Below are 17,577 nucleotides of genomic sequence, written 5' to 3'. Positions count from 1 at the left end.
GTGTTTCTAATATCACCAGAAACGAAGTTTAAACTCCTGGTTCACATCCTCTCAATTCTCCTTCCCTTTGGTGGAGAGAGACAACATCGACACACACACACACACACACACACACTCATTATTGAACACGCCACACAATGGTGCTCAGAATATTTTGGAAGTTGGAGCGCTTTCATCTCACCCTTAAGACACTCCAACTGAATTATCACACAACCACATACTGTACTATACACTAAACATACAATATGTCATCTTACGAATGCTCTTACAACTCTTCCACAATCTTGCTTTATACTTTCTCATTTACCTGCAAACAACATTAAAATATTTCTTTGGCGAAAGCTTGAATTACTGATAATAATGGAATGAAAAGTTACAGAGGAAGAATATAGGGTCTAATGTATGGACTGTAAACGCATGTGGACAACGTGGGTAGTTCTTTCAGATTTCATTTAATTCATCATCAACTGTTGAGGATAATACAAACGTATATAATGTCCTCGGATTTGTTGTACTTACTGAAAGAGACTCTGGCCTACAGTTGCAGCTCATTATTTTCAGCTCAACATTTCATAGCATTGCAGGTATTTTCTCCCTTGTTTATTGTAGATTGCAGTGATGGTCAGAGTTCACTTGGAGCAGCAACACATCCATTTCTAGAGTTGTCAGTTGACTTAAACTTGAAGAAGATGGAACATTTTTGAAAACCTAAATTCAAAACATTTATACGTCGAGATATCAATGTTCAGTCGTGATATGTTCAAGGACACCGGCTGAGTATAGGACATTATTTATACTCACTCCTCTTTGGCCTATGTTGCTTTACGCCATCTTTAAGAGGCTTTTAGCTGGAGTAGGTGAGCTGGAAAGAGGGAGAAGTTGTGAAGAAAAAGTCCAGAGTGTGATATGATGGGTGAGAGAGCAGTAGAGAGGATATAAGAGAGTGAGTGAGCGGGGATGCTTCCTCGCTCCCTCAAATGGCCACGCTCGGCTGAGCCACATAATGCATGCTCAACAGTATACGTCTACAAAAGGGCTGCATCCATAGATCATTGTGAAGTGGCATGTGACCTATAAAAAAAAAGAAGAAGACGCCGTCTCCTCCTGCTATGTTCACTGTGTCAGCAGAAAAAAAACAACAGGACAACAAAACAGCGGGAACGCAATAAATCTGCTCTCTTCTCTCTCATCCTTGGTTCATTGCTCACTGCCACTCTTTTCTCCTTTTGTCCTTCGCCTCGTGTTCTCATGGAAAGACAGTTGCTACCGTCCCGTCTTCTCATTCCGTTACTCTTCCCCTCCCCGAGTCGTTCCTCTTCGAAATGCTTTCCATAAGCACGGGGTAAAGTTTAGTCTCTCACCCCAACATGGACGAGAGAATTGCAAGGTCGCCAGTAAGTCCCTGACTGGTCACGACTTCCCCACAAATGATCATTAATTACACGTCATTAACTAACATGCCTCGGGCCATTCTTACACATTTGTCATGTACTATCGACTTCACATTCTGAATCCCCCCCAATTAATTAGATTATTCTACTCGGCCGCCGCCGTTTCTTTGAGTCTTCTTCTTGATCTCTCTCACGGTCCTCCCAACACACACTCGTTCTGAGCTCGATTCATCCCTCACTTGAAAAGGACTTTTCCAATATGACATTCTGTGTCTTCCCACCAATGCTCGTATTGAATTTTCTGTCTTCTATTTCCTTCTGTGTTTGACCAATCTTTGAATGGTGTCGTCTCTTTTTCTGGCCATCTTCCATCCCTCCTCCTCCTGATTACGTAATCAGCGGCTGGCTGCTGATGATGAGTCAGTCTAGTCCACATCCTCAGGAAGGGAAAGGCGAGTAGATTCATTAAGAACATCCAGACTGTGCCCCCCCCACACACACACTTCACCCCACATCTGCTATCCTGCTTGCTCGTTAATTAAATCTCCATATAAAATATACCACTTGCAAAAGGTCAGAATCCATCACAGTATCATTATTCTGTGATTAAACAAATGTCTCCCACTTCCTACGCTATACTCAGCTGCCTGCCCCCCCCCCCCCCCACCTGATAACATCAATTACATTTTGAAAAGTTATTTCAAATGCAAATAACTACCAAAAAGTGTTTTTTTATCTCACACAAATGTATAATCTTCAATCTAATCGATATACCTGCACCTTGAATTACATTTATAAATCCACAAAAAGAAAAAATATATATGTTTTAAATATTTTGTTTCGGGTGATGAGGCTGGGAGCCACGGGAAGTAGAACTCAGACGCAGACAGCCGAGACGAGGTAGTTGGATTAGAAAAGCCAAAGGTTTTTACTGGCAAACATTTAGAGAGGAACTGAACCAGAACAACGGGTTGACAGACTAAATACACTAATGAGGCACAGGTGTAAACAATGAGTCTAGTAATCATTCAACAATATATATATATATATATATATATATATATATAAATATATATATATATATATATATATATATATATAATGTGTTGTAGCTGTACAATGTGCATTAATAAATAATCACAGGCCTGCTGCCTCTTCACATTGAAACCTGCCAAATAAATCAATTCAGGCACGCTTTGGAAAGTAAATGTACAGCCAATATTCTTACATACTTTAATATATGCATGGATCTATTTTCAACCATTGTTTGATTTCAATGTGCGCTAATTCTGACTATCATTTCTCATTTTATGTCCTGTAACTGCACTAATATGCCAAGATTGTTGGCACGTGTGTGTGTGTTTTACAGTTTTCTTTAAACAGTTCTGTCACCGGTGTGATGGAGGGCACCATGGATGCGTAGTCAGACAGACAAAGTCTTGGCACAGTAGCCAGTGGTCCATCTGATACACATCGGCACACACTCTATGTTATTCACAGGCACGCTAACCAATGAAGTGTAAACAGCTTCATTTAAATGTGTAGAAACTAAACTTTTAGCTCATTATAAATGTTACCAGAGTCTTCAGCTTTCCCACTTAAGCAAAGGAGACGAGAAGTAATTTGCATAACTTGCCACACTAGGTCTATCTACTAGAAAAGCAGGTCTATTGAGATGACAGTTTATGTTTTACTGTTTAAAATAAACTTTCTCTGAGTATTCACATGCACAACGCATTGTCAGCAAGTCTCAAATCAGCTTTCAGTTTTCTCAGGGCTGCTGAAGCAGAACCGGCACAGAGGACCCAAATGTAGACTCTGAAGCAGTAAAGACACTTTAATAACACGATGTACATGAGAGAAGAGAATGCTCGCAGGGAACACGCTGAATCGACGATCTGGTAACGGATGCTGCAAAAGGCCGTGAGGGCCGCAACTACAACCTAAACTCATCAGACAACAATACACAGGTGTGCAGGCATGAGGGCAGGCTGAAAGCTGATTGGTGGCAGAAACAAATGCACCGGAAAAATACAAAGACAGGAAGCAAAACCCACAGAACACTTAAGGCAGAGGACTTCAAAACTAAATGAAAAACAGACAAATCAAAACCTCGCACCACAACAAGTTTATTTGGTCAAAGCAAAAACTACCGCAGTGCGGCGATAGTCCTTCGTGAAGTCTTTGCTTCGTAGAAAATTGTGTCCTGAGAGACATAAACACAGACTGCACGAAGCAAAATAAATTAATTCATGCATAAACTCGTACAATTAAAATAACATATTGATTTTGTTAAAGCTAACATGCTTTACATCACTTTAAATAATTGTGAGCTAAACATTCTCCGACATGTATTAACGTACTTAACTCACTGTTAGAGTCGTCCAGCCAATGTTTCTGATTTTAAATTGAATGTTGACATTATTTCTTTCAATGAAAACAGCAAACTCATTTTGTCATGGCATGATTTTCTCACGCTGCCAATCATCCAGGCAGGTCAGTCATTTTGCACAGTAGGCTGGAGAAAACATTGCATGTCAAAGAGGCTATTTATATAGAGAACCACACGGATATATTATTTAAGATCTGGCTCCTCCAGTCTTTCTTTGTCAGGGAAATTCTGACCTGTAATCACCAATAACGCTCCAGTAAAACAATCTACCAAACGCTGCATGCAGACTCTTCATCGTAAAAACAAAGTGCAGAATGTGTAGAATGACAAAAGAATGGGGAAGAAAGTCATTCAAACGGCCATATAGAGTATAATAATGCATTAAAGAGCAATAAATAGTGCAAGGAAAATGGACTCTTTAGAGCAGGGGTCAGGAACCTATGGCTCGCGAGCCATAAATGGCTCTTTTGATGACGGCATATGGCTCCCAGACACTTTTGAATTGAAAAAAAAAATCTCCGCCCGCCCCCCTGTAATTTTCTCTATCGCGCCAGATTACAGCCCCCCCCCCTGTAGCATCATGCAAGCACCAGAAGTTGCATTAAAAGCAAGACATATTGAATTTATTATACGTTAAAAATACTATATGGCTCTTGTGACGGTCCCCGTGTCTAATCATGTCCTTAGGTGAGTGATTGCCGGATGCAGCACACCTGGTCCGAGAGCAGGAGGGCATAAAGGCCTTGATCCACACTGTGCAGGGCGCGTTGTTCTCCTCACAGGTGGAGTGGTGGTGGTCGTGGGTTACTTTGCTGCTGGTCCCGTTGCTGTTGGTTTCCTTGGGTTTGGCTGACAACACTTACACTCCATTACACATACATGCACATGGGCACTACTGATGTTACTGACGGCCACACTTCACTACGTTGTGTTCCGTTATTACGTTGAATAAACACTTTTTCCTTAATTTAATGCTGTGTCCGCGCCATATTTGCCATGCCCTAAGAGCCGTTGTGACAAAATGGGGCTCGTCAGCTTTTTTCCGTGTGCAGTAGGTGACTTGGGAACGTGTAGCGGTGGCCTGTTGAATTTGTTTACTTGCAGCATTTGCGGCAACGACACGGTAAAAAGTGTTCTTACGGTGGGTTTACATCGTAACTTAGCTGTACGTGGCGCATATATGCAAATATTTGGTTGAGCACTTTCCAGGGCATTCATTTGTTGTTTGTGCCGCTCGTGGGATTTGAGGTTTTGGGTTTGAGCTACTCCGTAAATTACGATATTTATTGTGGTCTTTGCTCTTCAGTATTCGAGGAGGTTTGTTACATTCATGCTGCGGCGGGTCCGGATCACGATTGCAGGTTGCTCTGTGCGTAAGTGGTGTGGAGTTTCCCCTGGTAGGCGTGGCGACGTTCCCTGTTGGGTTCGTTGAGCCGTGTTTGTTGTTGTGCTGTGGCGAACGTGGTTGAAGCTTGCTTGGGAGCATGGCCGTGGAGTCTGTGGAGTTGCTAGCTTGCTAGTCGCTCTGCTAAACCAGCGGTCTTCAGTGCATAAATACCCACCACAAGTAGCTGCATGAAGACTAGGGACGAGCTTTGATAGTAGGGAGACTCTACACCAGGTTGAGGGTTATTCCTCATTGCACACAGGGGTTCACTTTGTGGGGTCTGTCTGGCTCTGCCGTGGTGGCAAACGTGGCTTTTGTTGGTCGTCTTGGTAAATAGTTGAGATGTCGGAGGCTGAGGCGTTCGTTGATGCTCCATCTCAAGAGTCCCTGGATGTGTGCACAAGAGAGCAGCTGCTTTGGATCGCAGATCATTACAAGGTGGTGGTGGAAGGGGACAAACGTTTTAAAGAGAATATCAAAGATGCAATAGTGTCAAAATTGATTGAGAGAGGAATTATGTCTGAGGGTGAAGATTCTGGCCCCGGGTATACTGCTGTGTCTTTTCGAAATCATGGACTAACGTTTGAGCAACAAAAGGAGATTTTGCTGTTGCAGGTGGAACATGAAAAGAATAAACAGGAATTGGAAAGTAGGCAGATAGAAATGGAGAGAAGCCGCCAAGAGCTGGAGAGATATCGTTTGTCTCTGATCGCAGATGGCAAGTTGTCCTGGGACGGGCAGGGCCCACCGGGGCCCGGGCCTGCGGGGAAGCACGTGGATGTGAGTAATTTGCGCTGGTTGCCACCGTTTAATGAGAGGGATCCTGACACGTTTTTTTTTTCTATTTGAACGGGTAGCTAAGGCTAGAGACTGGCTCGATGAGGACTGTGCACTGATGCTTCAGTGTGTCCTGTCAGGGAAAGCACAGGAAGCGTATTCCACTTTGAGTCTGGAGGACAGTTCGAGCTATACTAAGATAAAGGCTGCGGTGCTCAAAATCTATGAGCTGGTGCCAGAGGCCTATCGCCAACGTTTTAGATCCTTGGAGAGGAAAGTAGATCAGACGTATGTGGAGTTGGTGAGAGACCTATCGACTCACTTTAAGCGGTGGTTGACTGCCCTCGACGTAGCTACGTTTGAAGATCTGTGCGAGTTGATGGTTTTGGAGCAGTTTAAAAATGTCCTTCCAGATCGTGTTGCGACGTATGTTATCGAGAGGAGAAGCGTGACTGCTGCCGATGCGGCCGTGTCAGCAGATGAGTATATGTTGCTTCATGAAAGCAGTTTTAGAGAGTGTCGCAATGTTTTGGGTGTGCGGGGAAATGGTTCTGAGGAGTGGGGGGCTTAGATCTGGGTAAATAGTAATATTGAGGAGGAGGAGGGCATTTAAAGATTATTGTCCTTTGTTACAGCTCAAGGGCTTGAGGATCGAGTTCGTGTTGGCCTTGCTGCTGCTGCTGCTGAGAGGCCTGGCTGCCCTAGCTGCTCTCCTCTGCACTCCGTGTTTTATGCCTTTGTGTTCCGGGTGAGGTTTTTGTTCATTTTCAGAGGTGGTGGAAAGGAGGAAGAAATAAATGAAGGGCCATAGGGGGGGGCTGATGTGATCTATATTGTTGACTTTTTTTTTTTGTTTTGTCTGAGGACCTGACTGGTGACTTTTGTTCTCAGTCGCGGGATGGGATTGAAGATTCTCCTGTTCCTTTGCACAATGATGACTGATGCTGCTGAAAGGTGAGATAGCTGTTAGTGGTAGCCGCGCAGGTCTATGAGGGTATACTATTTATTTTAGGCAACGGCTTGCTTGGTAGTAGAGTTTGGACTGTTACTCTGACACTCCACCTCACACATTGTGGTGGTCATTGTCCATTTGATTCTGCGATTGACGAGCTCCAGAGTGGTTTTGAGGTTTTTCGTATTATGCGTTTTTACGCGAGCAGGTCAGACCAGACCCTGTCATTGTCATCATCGGTGGAGGTGGTGGGTGGGTGTGGGGGTTCGTCTGGGCTTTCCTGTGTCACTGGTCACTGGAGGAGAGGTCGTGGAGCAGCGGGGTGGGGATTCTTCTTTGAGGGAAATGTTGAAGCGAGTTTTGCCCGTTTCGGAGATGAATGGTGCAGTTAGTGGCTACTTCTTGCAGAACGAGATGTTCGGAGGATGGCTTCCCATTGGTGAGGCTTGTGGGGGAAATGAGGTTTTCCATCTTGTGGCGCCGACTGGGGTACGCAATCTTGTCTTGGAGGTGGCGCATGATAGGTGTGGACACTTTGGGAGCCGGGGAGCCTTAGAGAGGTTTCGCCAGACCCTTGGGTCTCTTCTGGGTGGATTTTGTGCTGAGCTGGATGGAGACTGGGAGGAGGGGCTTCCGTGGTTGATGTTGGCTGCGAGGGAGGCTGTACAGGAGAGTACAGGTTTTAGCCCTAGTGAGTTGGCTTTTGGACATTCTGTGCGTGGTCCCTTGGCAGTACTGAGGAGAGGGCTGTGTGGATACGAAGTTGCCAGTAGGACTGGTGGACTATGTGAATGGTTTTGAGCATCTTTTGTTTCTAGATGGTGGTGTGGCGTGGGAGAAGTCTGTCACGAGGTGGAGTGAAGAGGTTAAATATATTGAGAAATATTTGGCTTTTATGGCTCTCCCAGTCAAAAAGGTTCCTGACTCCCTGCTTTAGAGCCTCCGACGGTTGAGTGTCGACATGAAGCCAAATGTCTCTGTGGTTTAAACGCGTGTCGTTAACTTGGGGAGCTTGCGGTGGAACGGGCCCTCACAACAGCACAAGCCCAGATTAGGCCTCACATCAGAGAGCGTCGGAGAGCGGATCTCTCTCAGTCCCCGCTAATCGCCTTGAGCAACTCTCCCTCTGTTTCGCCCGCCGCCCGATGCCCCCTCTCATTCTCTCCACCCGGTGTCTGCTGATCCCTCTGCTCGGGCCAGAAGAGAGCTCTCTTTGTGCCGCTGCTGGCAGGCAAACAGAAGTGGAGAGATGGATATGGGTGAGAGTGACCTGATTCTGCCTCGGCGCCTGGCCTCCGTCCAAATAAAGAGACTCTTTTCGGGAGGAGGCCTCCATCTTTCTCCTATGCCGCGGTGACGTCGGCTGACATGCCGTTCACACCTGAGCAAGGATCGAGCTTGTAGTCACTGCCACTGTTATTAATACATCTTCAGATGTGACACCCGAACCAGCAGTCATCTGTGCAGGTCATACACTACCGTTCAAAAGTTTGGGGTCACTTAGAAATGTCTTTATTTTTCAAAGAAAAGCACTGTTTTTAAAAATAAAGATAACATTAAATTAATCAAAAATACACACTATACATTGTTAATGTGGTAAATTAATATTCAAGGTGGAAGTGTCTGGTTTCTAATGACATATCTCCAGAGGTGTATAGAGGCCCATTTCCATCAACGATCACTCCAGTGTTCTAATGGTATATTGTGTTTTCTAATCGCCTTAGAAGACTAATATCTGATTAGAAAACCCTTGTGCAATTATGTTAGCACAGCTGAAAACAGTTATTCTGGTGATTTAAGCTATACAACTGGCCTTCCTTTGAGCTTGAAGTTTGAAGAACAAAATTAATACTTCAAATATTAATCATTATTTCTAACCTTGTCAATGTCTTGACTATATGTTCTATGAAATGTTCAATTCATTTGATAAATAAAAGTGTGAGTTTTCATGGAAGACACAAAATTGTCTGGGTGACCCCAAACTTTTGAACGGTAGTGTATAATAAAGGGATGCTGGGGTCTTTTTTTCATTACTTTTTTCACTTTTCCTCAATATTGACTGAGAAACAAGACAGATGCATTAAAGGCAATCTGTAAACACGCAGATAATCTTATTGAACAACAGCCGTCCCATTTCAACGTATGCAGTGAGTTATCGATCACCCATGTGTGAGGGGGTGGCACCACTTGAACATTTTGTTGAGTCCCACAACAAGTCGTAACTCGTGTCCGTGCATCTGTGCTCGAGTGAGGCCCTCGAAAGCTAAGAGACGAGACAAGAAAAAGTAGACACAAATGAATCCTCTTGACATTTTGCAAAGCACTAGCCACCGAATGTCAGACAGAAATGGTTGAGATAGAACAAGCAGTGAAAAATGAAAACCCTCTCGCTTTGAAAATACATTAATGAGGTGGGTTGAAAGAAAAAGGGGCATTCGATGTGATGGAAGCTGTGACAGCAGTGTCATATTGACAGGCAATGTCTAGGGCTACCTTGATCATGTTTGGTATTCTGACTGGAGACGTCGTTGGCATCACAACTACCAATGTTATGTTTTGCTGGTGTCGTAATGAAAATGTGTCTGCTTCCTGAAAGGCCTGATAGAGGAAGTATATTTCATTAGATTGCAGAATGCGGGGCCGAGATTGCAGCAATGATTGGCAACCAGGAGAAATAATACAGCATGTGTCGGTAACAAGAGATACAAACACACACACACACACACACACATTTTCACACATAAAAGCAGCCTCTTCTAGAATATACACTACCGTTCAAAAGTTTGGGGTCATCCAGACAATTTCGTGTCTTCCATGAAAACTCACTTATTTATAAAATGAATTGAAAATTGAATAGAAAATATAGTCAAGACACAATGGAGACACAATGTACCTTTAGAACACTGGAGTGATAGTTGATGGAAATGGGCCTCTATACACCTCTGGAGATATTTCATTAGAAACCAGACGTTTCCACCTAGAATAGTCATTTACCACATTAACAATGTATAGTGTGTATTTTTGATTCATGTTATCTTTATTGAAAAAACTGTGCTTTTCTTTGAAAAATAAAGACATTTCTAAGTGACCCCAAACTTTTGAACGGTGGTGTACATCACCCACCACTTATGCAGACACACACACACACACACGTGTGTTGACAAACTCATGGCTAACGGGACGTGATTTTTAATGATGAAAACCACTCTGACTCTTTTAGAAAAGTAATCAATCTTGAGAGAAATTGCTGCACCTTTTATCATCTTTGGAGGCCGCATTCAATCACCGAGGCTTTAAATACGACAAAAGTACTCCTTTTAGATTGAAATAGGCCGGGTTAACCTTTGAACCCTGAGCCGTTGAGGCTACTTCATAACAGATGGCAATGCATGGAGAGAGTGGACAGCATACATCGGTGTTGGCTCGGTGGACTTGAGAAAGGAGAAGGAATTATTTTGTTCATGAATTGTTGATGGGGGGGAGGGGAGCAGGACACGGAGGGCCGAGAGAGAGAGTGCATTCTTGACAACAGCTCATTCTCCAAAGGTTGGAGGAGGAGGAGGAGGAGGAGGAAGGCAGTGAGAGGCTAGTGAATCGAAGGACAAATTGTCCACTTAAGCTTTCTTATATTTATCATTGTTGCTGATTCACTTTGGCATTTCAGCAGTGGTATTTATCATCTTCCCTTCCTCCACCTGTCTTTAGCCTTGCTCCATTTTGTCCTCATCTCAACCCTCCAACCATTTGACATGATCTTGACCCACATGCAGGTCGTCTCTATCGATCATCTATACCATTTCACATGACCCCGCGTGTCACAGCCTGAAGCTCACTGTGGTCTCCACCAGCCCTCTTCCATTTGTCTAATGAAAGCAGACCTCATATTTCCTCTGTGGCTCAGTCCGAGGTTTCTGATGATGATGATGATGGTGGCCTTTAGTGAAAGGTTGTGAGGAGACACTTGGTGCTCGAGAGATTGATCGAAATCCCGGGGGGTGAACTGAAGAAAAAAAAGAAATAATACAAACTAAAAGACCCTCTAGCTCTCTGTTTTAAGTTAGTAAACATTAATTTAATGTCAGCTAACCTTGTGTTGGCTTATCATGACTTATTACCAATGGCTAATGATTCATATTACACCAGTACTGATCATAATGTCTTACAAAGGCTTCATATGTACCCACAAATCAATCTGCAAGAAATTGCTTTTCATCAAGTCCTGACAATAATGCTGGGGTTTAATATCTCATCCCCTCTATCTCCTCTTATTATTGATGTTTTCAGTGCATTTTGTAAGAACGTAACGGCAGTGTCAACTGCCAAGGCCTCTCTCCCAAAAGCTATTCATCACATTGCTAAGCTATTCATCAAAAGAGATGCCTGCGTCAGTCCTGAATCCAGTGTTTCAAATCCATCCACGCACATAGAATAATGACCAATCCCCGGCACCATTATTCTCTTATCAAAACCCATAAGTCATTATGCCCACGGTGACCGCTACGAATATCCCCCCAATCTCACTGATTGACCTCAACTTGGAAAGAGATATATTTTTGGTGTTATAATGGCTTTATATTACTTCTAAGTTGATCTTTTTAATATCAAATTGACTCCAAAGAACACCGATGTGTACAAGTTGTGTACTGATATTGAAAACATATCATGTGAATTTTATGTTTACCCAGTTGTCCCCAATAAATTAGGAAAAGTCATGGAATGTGAAGCCAAAAAAATTCAATTCAGTTTATTTTGTATAGCCCAATTTCACAAATTACAAATTTGTCTCGGAGTGCTTTACAATCTGTACACATAGACATCCCTGACCTTTGACCTCACATCGGATCAGGAAAAACTCCCAAATAACCCTTCAGGGGGACAAAAGGGAAGAAACCTTCAGGAGAGAACAGAGGAGGATCCCTCTCCAGGATGGACAGAACAATAGATGTCATGTGACCAGAAGGACAGATTTAGAGTTAAAATACATTCAATGAATATGACAGAGTGTATGAATAGTTCATAGTAGGCATATTCCACGATGGACACACACACACACACCCCTATAATGTCCGTCCCTGAAAGGATTTCATTCATGTTGAATTCTCTCTTTACGTCTGGTCTGGATAACCGTGTTCAATACCACCGCCTGGCTTAACCCAAAGCTTCCCCACTCAGGAGCTTCGTGGCATGCAGCTCCTTCGTGAAGAAGAGTTCAAAGACGTGTGTATTTCTAGTATTAATGGAAAGCGTGTGACGTATATTCTTCTCTTCTCCTCCGCCCCAGCTCCTGACCATCGACGACGACTTCTGCGGCCTCGACATGAACGCGCCGTTGGGCGTGTCGGAGATGGTGCGCGGCAAGCCTCTCCTCACTGACGGCGTGGACAAAATGTCCTCCGTCATCGCGTACGTCTACAAGAACCACTCGCTGGTCTTCGTGGGCGCGAAAAGTGGACGAGTGAAGAAGGTAAGGAGCGAGAACGCGCGACGAAGGGTAATCGTGGATGGATGGATTGATGGAGGCACGAGATTTGGTTTCCCTCTGTTGGAATGTGGAGTACGGGCTGGGAATTGGAGGAAGGATTGTAGTAATAAGGCAGTTTGACTTTCAGGCAAATCAGCTGAGTCGGCTGCATTTGCATGGGCGACGAGGTGTGTGTGTGTGTGTGTTCATGAAAGAGAGAGTGAATGGAGGAAGTGTGTGTACTTCACTGTGGAGAGAATTTAAATGTGCCTGTGTGTGTTCTGAGGGTTGGCGGAACCCCTCGAGGGTTTTTCATTCCTAGAGCCGAGCCTATCTGGTATCTCTCGACATCCTCCTCTCCCACTGCACCATACATCACACATGCACTCGGGTACACACAGTATCAGGAGCATCGGCTGTACTTTTCCTCCACTTTGCACTCGAATGCAACGCGGAGCCCTGGGGGCCGCCAGCAGCACACATCAGCATGTTGCAGAAGTTGCTAGACAGCACGGATCAGCACGTTGCAGAATTGATTAGACAACGTTTCTTATCTGCTTCTTGAGGCATATTGAGGGGATCAGAATACATCATTTACGAGGTGACTCAGTGAACTTCAGTACGGTAGCTTTAAAATAAATGATGAGTCACGTTTAGTTTTTTAATACCTTGCAATATTGTTCACATTCATTTGTAATATAGTGGAGGGAATCCAGGTTATTTGTGTAATATTAGGAACTAGAATGGGCACTCGGTAGAGCGCATACCTTCGCATATCACAAGATTGGGCATTGAATTATGAACATGTTGGCATTAGTTGCTTGCCAACTGGATAAAAATTGACCGCGCTATGGTAAAAAGAAGATTTTGACCTTTTCATGACCTTGACCTTTGACCCGATTGATCCCAAAATCTAATCAAATGGTCCCCGGATAATAACCAATCAGCCTACCGAATTTCATGCGATTCGGTTTAATACTTTTTGAGTTATGCGAGTAACACGCATACAAATAAATAAATAAATACACGGCGATCAAAACATAACCTTCCGCATTTTCAATGCGCAGGTAATTATGTGGGCTCTGATGGCTTTGAAGCGCCTGTAAAGCTGTAAGAATATTGACTGCATCTGTGAGAGTCGGCCATCGTGTTTGTGAACATCTTTGACCGTAACTGTTTCTCCCTTGAAAAACATGTCACACTCCGTGTGACAGCAAAGCCTTTGGCTCAACACGATTTGTCTCCTCAGTCAAACGGGACGAGATAAGTTGGGTTTTCGGCGTGTTGTTGCTTCCACCCTAGACTCCCCTCGTGCCCCGGTGCCCTCCCCCATGTGGCAGCCCTTTTCTCAGCTAATGGTATGATGCACTGCCGCTAGGTGTGATAGAAGGGTGGTCGCTCCTGTGCTTTTACTCCCACTTCCTCACACACACCTATGACGTAGGGCCGTGACTGAGACTAATTCTGGGGCAGCGAGCCTCAGAAAACCAGCATTGAGCAGAGAGGAGGAAAGAGAGATGGGTAGAGTGACAGAGGGAGGAAGGCGGCGGAAGGCGGAGCTACAAGCGAGAGTTTATACAGATGGACTGTAATCTTGAAATGATGCATGTGTTTAACCCTCCTGTTATCTTCACATTCACTAACATATTTTACCCTCTGGGTCAATTTGACCCCAGCAATTAAAACCTCCAGAAAATTATTAGAATTAATATTGTTTCCCAAGTTTAAGTGTGAGGTACTTTATGTTTGTTTGTTGACTACCTAAATAGTCGTTTAAATATATAAAAAAGTTGATATTTCTTATATGTTTGACACGGTGAAAAACAGCCTGGGGTCAAATTGACCCCAAAGAACACCGACGTTAAACATTGAATGGGGTCAAATTGACCCTAAAGGTAACAGGAGGGTTATGAAAGAAGAAGAACGTTTGTATGTGGATGGTTGGAGAGGGAGAGATGCAAGGCGGTGTGGAGGATGTTCAACAAAGATGTGATCAATGTTGAGAGGTGTCTTTCTACTGATTTCACAGGCACGCTGGTTTTCACATTATTTGTTTTGGTTGATTGCGGCCCCTCTCTGTGTTTGTCGTTTCTGTGATTGAGGCAGCGACTCTCCATGTTGTGAGACAATAACCAACAGGTAGATGTTTCAAACAGGGAGAAATTACGATTTGAAATCCTATTTATTACCCACTGCTCATCTGTGGTGATAAGTGTGGGTTAGCAATGGGATACTTTGTGGCTCATATGGTGTTAAAAGCAGGAAAAGTTAATTTCCGTTTTTTAAAAATATATGAAGATTTCAGAAACAGTTTTTCCCTGGTTGATTTTGAGCTTTTCTTCGTCGTTCCCTTGGCCTCTCTCCAGACATCCCTCTCAAAGCCACATAATGGCACTTGAGAGAATCGTGTCTGCAGGATTTTGGCATTGTTCTTATTCAAGCTCGACACGAATGAAGATCATATTGTGCGCACATGGTCAGGCAAACCAAAACCTCCACAGACACTCAGCATCTTGAACAAAGGGTGATCAATACAGACTTACACAAAATGCACACGCAGCCCCATTACAACCCCATCCTCCCCTCCCATGTACATACTTCCCCTCCCCTTGTCATTAACAGTATACCATTAGATGACATCACAGGCAATAAAAAACCACAACAAGACAATAAAAGGTTTTGAGCTTCAGTCCTCCTCCTTCATCGGTGACTTTATAACCCCTCTGCTAATGGATGTTGATTTATATACACTCCTCCACCTTACTTGTTCCATCCCTCAACCCCCTCCTCCTCCTCCTCCTCTTCTCCTTTCTCTCACTTCTTCTCTCACTCACTATCCTTCTGTTTTTTTGCTCTGATTATTTATGATGCTGTGACGAACACGTCACCCTCAATAAACACAAGCATTACGGTATGAGAGTGGAGTGACTTTAATGCAGTGGTGTTTGGGTGAGCTACATATGAGTGTTTACAGGCTCACGTTTATGACATCATGAAGTAGAGTGAGGCAGGAAGCTGAGTCAATTCAATTACATTTGCTTGTGAATTTTTTTTATATTAATGGGGGGAGAGTAACATTTCACTCGTATAACAATAAACTAGTGGACCAGACTACAGACATGATCGGACTTCTATACTAATAATTAACATATTAACATAATGCATTCCCCAGCCCCTAAACCCAACCTTAATTATCCCAACTACATACTTAAACGCAATTTTCACCTCAACGTTCACCTACACTAGAGATCAACAGGAGACAGAACAATAATTGAGATATCAACAGAGACGATGGCGATGAGACTCTATTAATGTTGAGTATTTTATTGTTATGTATGCCCATAAAGAAAGGAGATGGGACATGTTCTCCTGGAGACGAGACGCTGGTGGTGGGGATGGAGTGAATTGTACAGCTGTTCATACAGATGAGCGCAATGTGGATGTTTGTGGAAGTGTGAGAGCAAAAGCCACAGGCAATCTGGAACATAAGGCTAGCCTGGGAAGAAACCACAGATATTCACCAATAGAAAGAAAGTCCTAGTAAGGACCAGCTAAAGCAGTGGTTCTCAAACGGTGGGGCGCGACCCTCAAGTTGGCAGTTTGGAGAACTTCACATATTACAAAAGCATGTGTAACTAGAATGGGCACTCGGTAGAGCGCATACCTTCACATATCACAAGATTGGGCATTGGATTATCAACATGTTGGCATTAGTTGCATGCCAATTGGATAAAAATTGACCGCGCTATGGTAAAAAGAAGATTTTGACCTTTCCATGACCTTGACCTTTGACCCGATCGATCCCAAAATCTAATCAAATGGTCCCCGGATAATAACCAATCATCCCACCGAATTTCATGCGATTCGGTTTAATACTTTTTGTGTAATGCGAATAACACGCATACAAATAAATAAATAAATACACGGCAATCAAAACATAACCTTCCGCATTTTCATTGCGAAGGTAAAAATAAATAAATAAATAAATACGCGGCGATCAAAACATAACCTTCCGCATTTTCAATGCGAAGGTAAATATTAACGTTACGCTTACGGCGTTAACAGGTTACATTTGCGTGATCGCGACGTCGCGGATGGTGCGCAGACCATGGCGGGGAAAAGGAGGAGCTTGTAGGCGCTGATCAAGAGTGTCTCTCCAAATGTGCAATGGACACTGTGTCATCCACAGAGAAGCGCTGGTTGTGCCGTGAACTACACGAGGTGTCGATGCTATCAGCGTGGTGAATCTCATAAAAACAAGGTCCCTGACAGCACCACTGTGTCCCACTCTGCGAGGAGACGGGAGCCTTCAGCTCGGTGGCTCTCTCAACGTCTTGGCCTATCTCTGTGACATATCTGGAAAGCTGAATGAATGAAATCTTCATCTTCAAGGCAGAGAGCAGCACCTTCCTGAGCTGCAGACCAGATCAGGTTCACTCTGAGGCTGACATGTGGGACAGGAGACTTGATCATGGGAATATTGATTCCTTTGAGAACCTTAGTGAAGTTGAACTAATACAGACGCCCAAACAGAAACAGTTTGAGATCCACTGAGCTAAAGTTTCCCTTTCACTTTCACGCTCGACCAATTTCAAGTTCGTCCTCACAAAGATGGGAAAACAGACACACACCGAACACTTGCCTTCGTCCGATGTGTCGGATGCTGACTGGCTGTGTTGTGTGAGGTCCGTATTGACACCGTCCAAACTGAATTGGATAACCCCCTCCTGTCAGCACCTCCATGCCGACTCCACGCTCTTTTGGTTTCCACCTCACCTCTGACTCTTTTGAATTAATTGAATGTCTCTTCCTCTTTACTCTTCACCAAACTCCTCGCCTCTTCTTATCTCTTTGCTTTCCCCTCCATTTCCCCACCTCTGGTTGCCCTCTCTTCATAATGTCCCCGCTTCCACTTCTCTTAATCTCTCCCCTCCCTCCGTCTCTCTCCGTCCATGCCTGAGTAGAGTTGCTGTAAGAGCTCTTTGATGGCTACCTCCTGCCTTTGGAAGTGAATGGACCACATGGCTCCTGTCGGCCTGCCTGTCGGTCAGTTTGTGTGTGCGTTGGTCTGTGGCTTAAGGAGGAGATGGAGATGTGATGGAGATAAAAGGCTGTGGCTGGGTAAGGTTTAAACCCATTTTCTGTGGGTCAGTGGGGGGGTGAAGCGATGAGATTGAGGACCACCTACCGAGGTGCTAATGCATCTCCGCTCGGTCC

At 44.0% G+C, this 17,577-nt stretch overlaps 1 protein-coding gene across 1 annotated transcript in view; it reads left to right on the top strand.

Annotated features, from left to right (window-relative positions):
- The window catches only part of plxna4 (plexin A4), a 259,674-nt gene that overhangs the window by 28,649 nt on the left and 213,448 nt on the right, over positions 1–17,577 (top strand). Inside the window, exon 3 of the mRNA XM_056424726.1 lies at positions 12,181–12,363. Coding sequence (XP_056280701.1) covers positions 12,181–12,363 — 183 coding nt within the window. The remainder of the gene's footprint in view (positions 1–12,180; positions 12,364–17,577) is intronic.

The sequence above is a fragment of the Pseudoliparis swirei genome, chromosome 10, assembly GCF_029220125.1.
Source record: "Pseudoliparis swirei isolate HS2019 ecotype Mariana Trench chromosome 10, NWPU_hadal_v1, whole genome shotgun sequence".
Classification (NCBI taxonomy): domain Eukaryota; kingdom Metazoa; phylum Chordata; class Actinopteri; order Perciformes; family Liparidae; genus Pseudoliparis; species Pseudoliparis swirei.
This window is presented reverse-complemented; position numbering and strand designations above follow the sequence as displayed.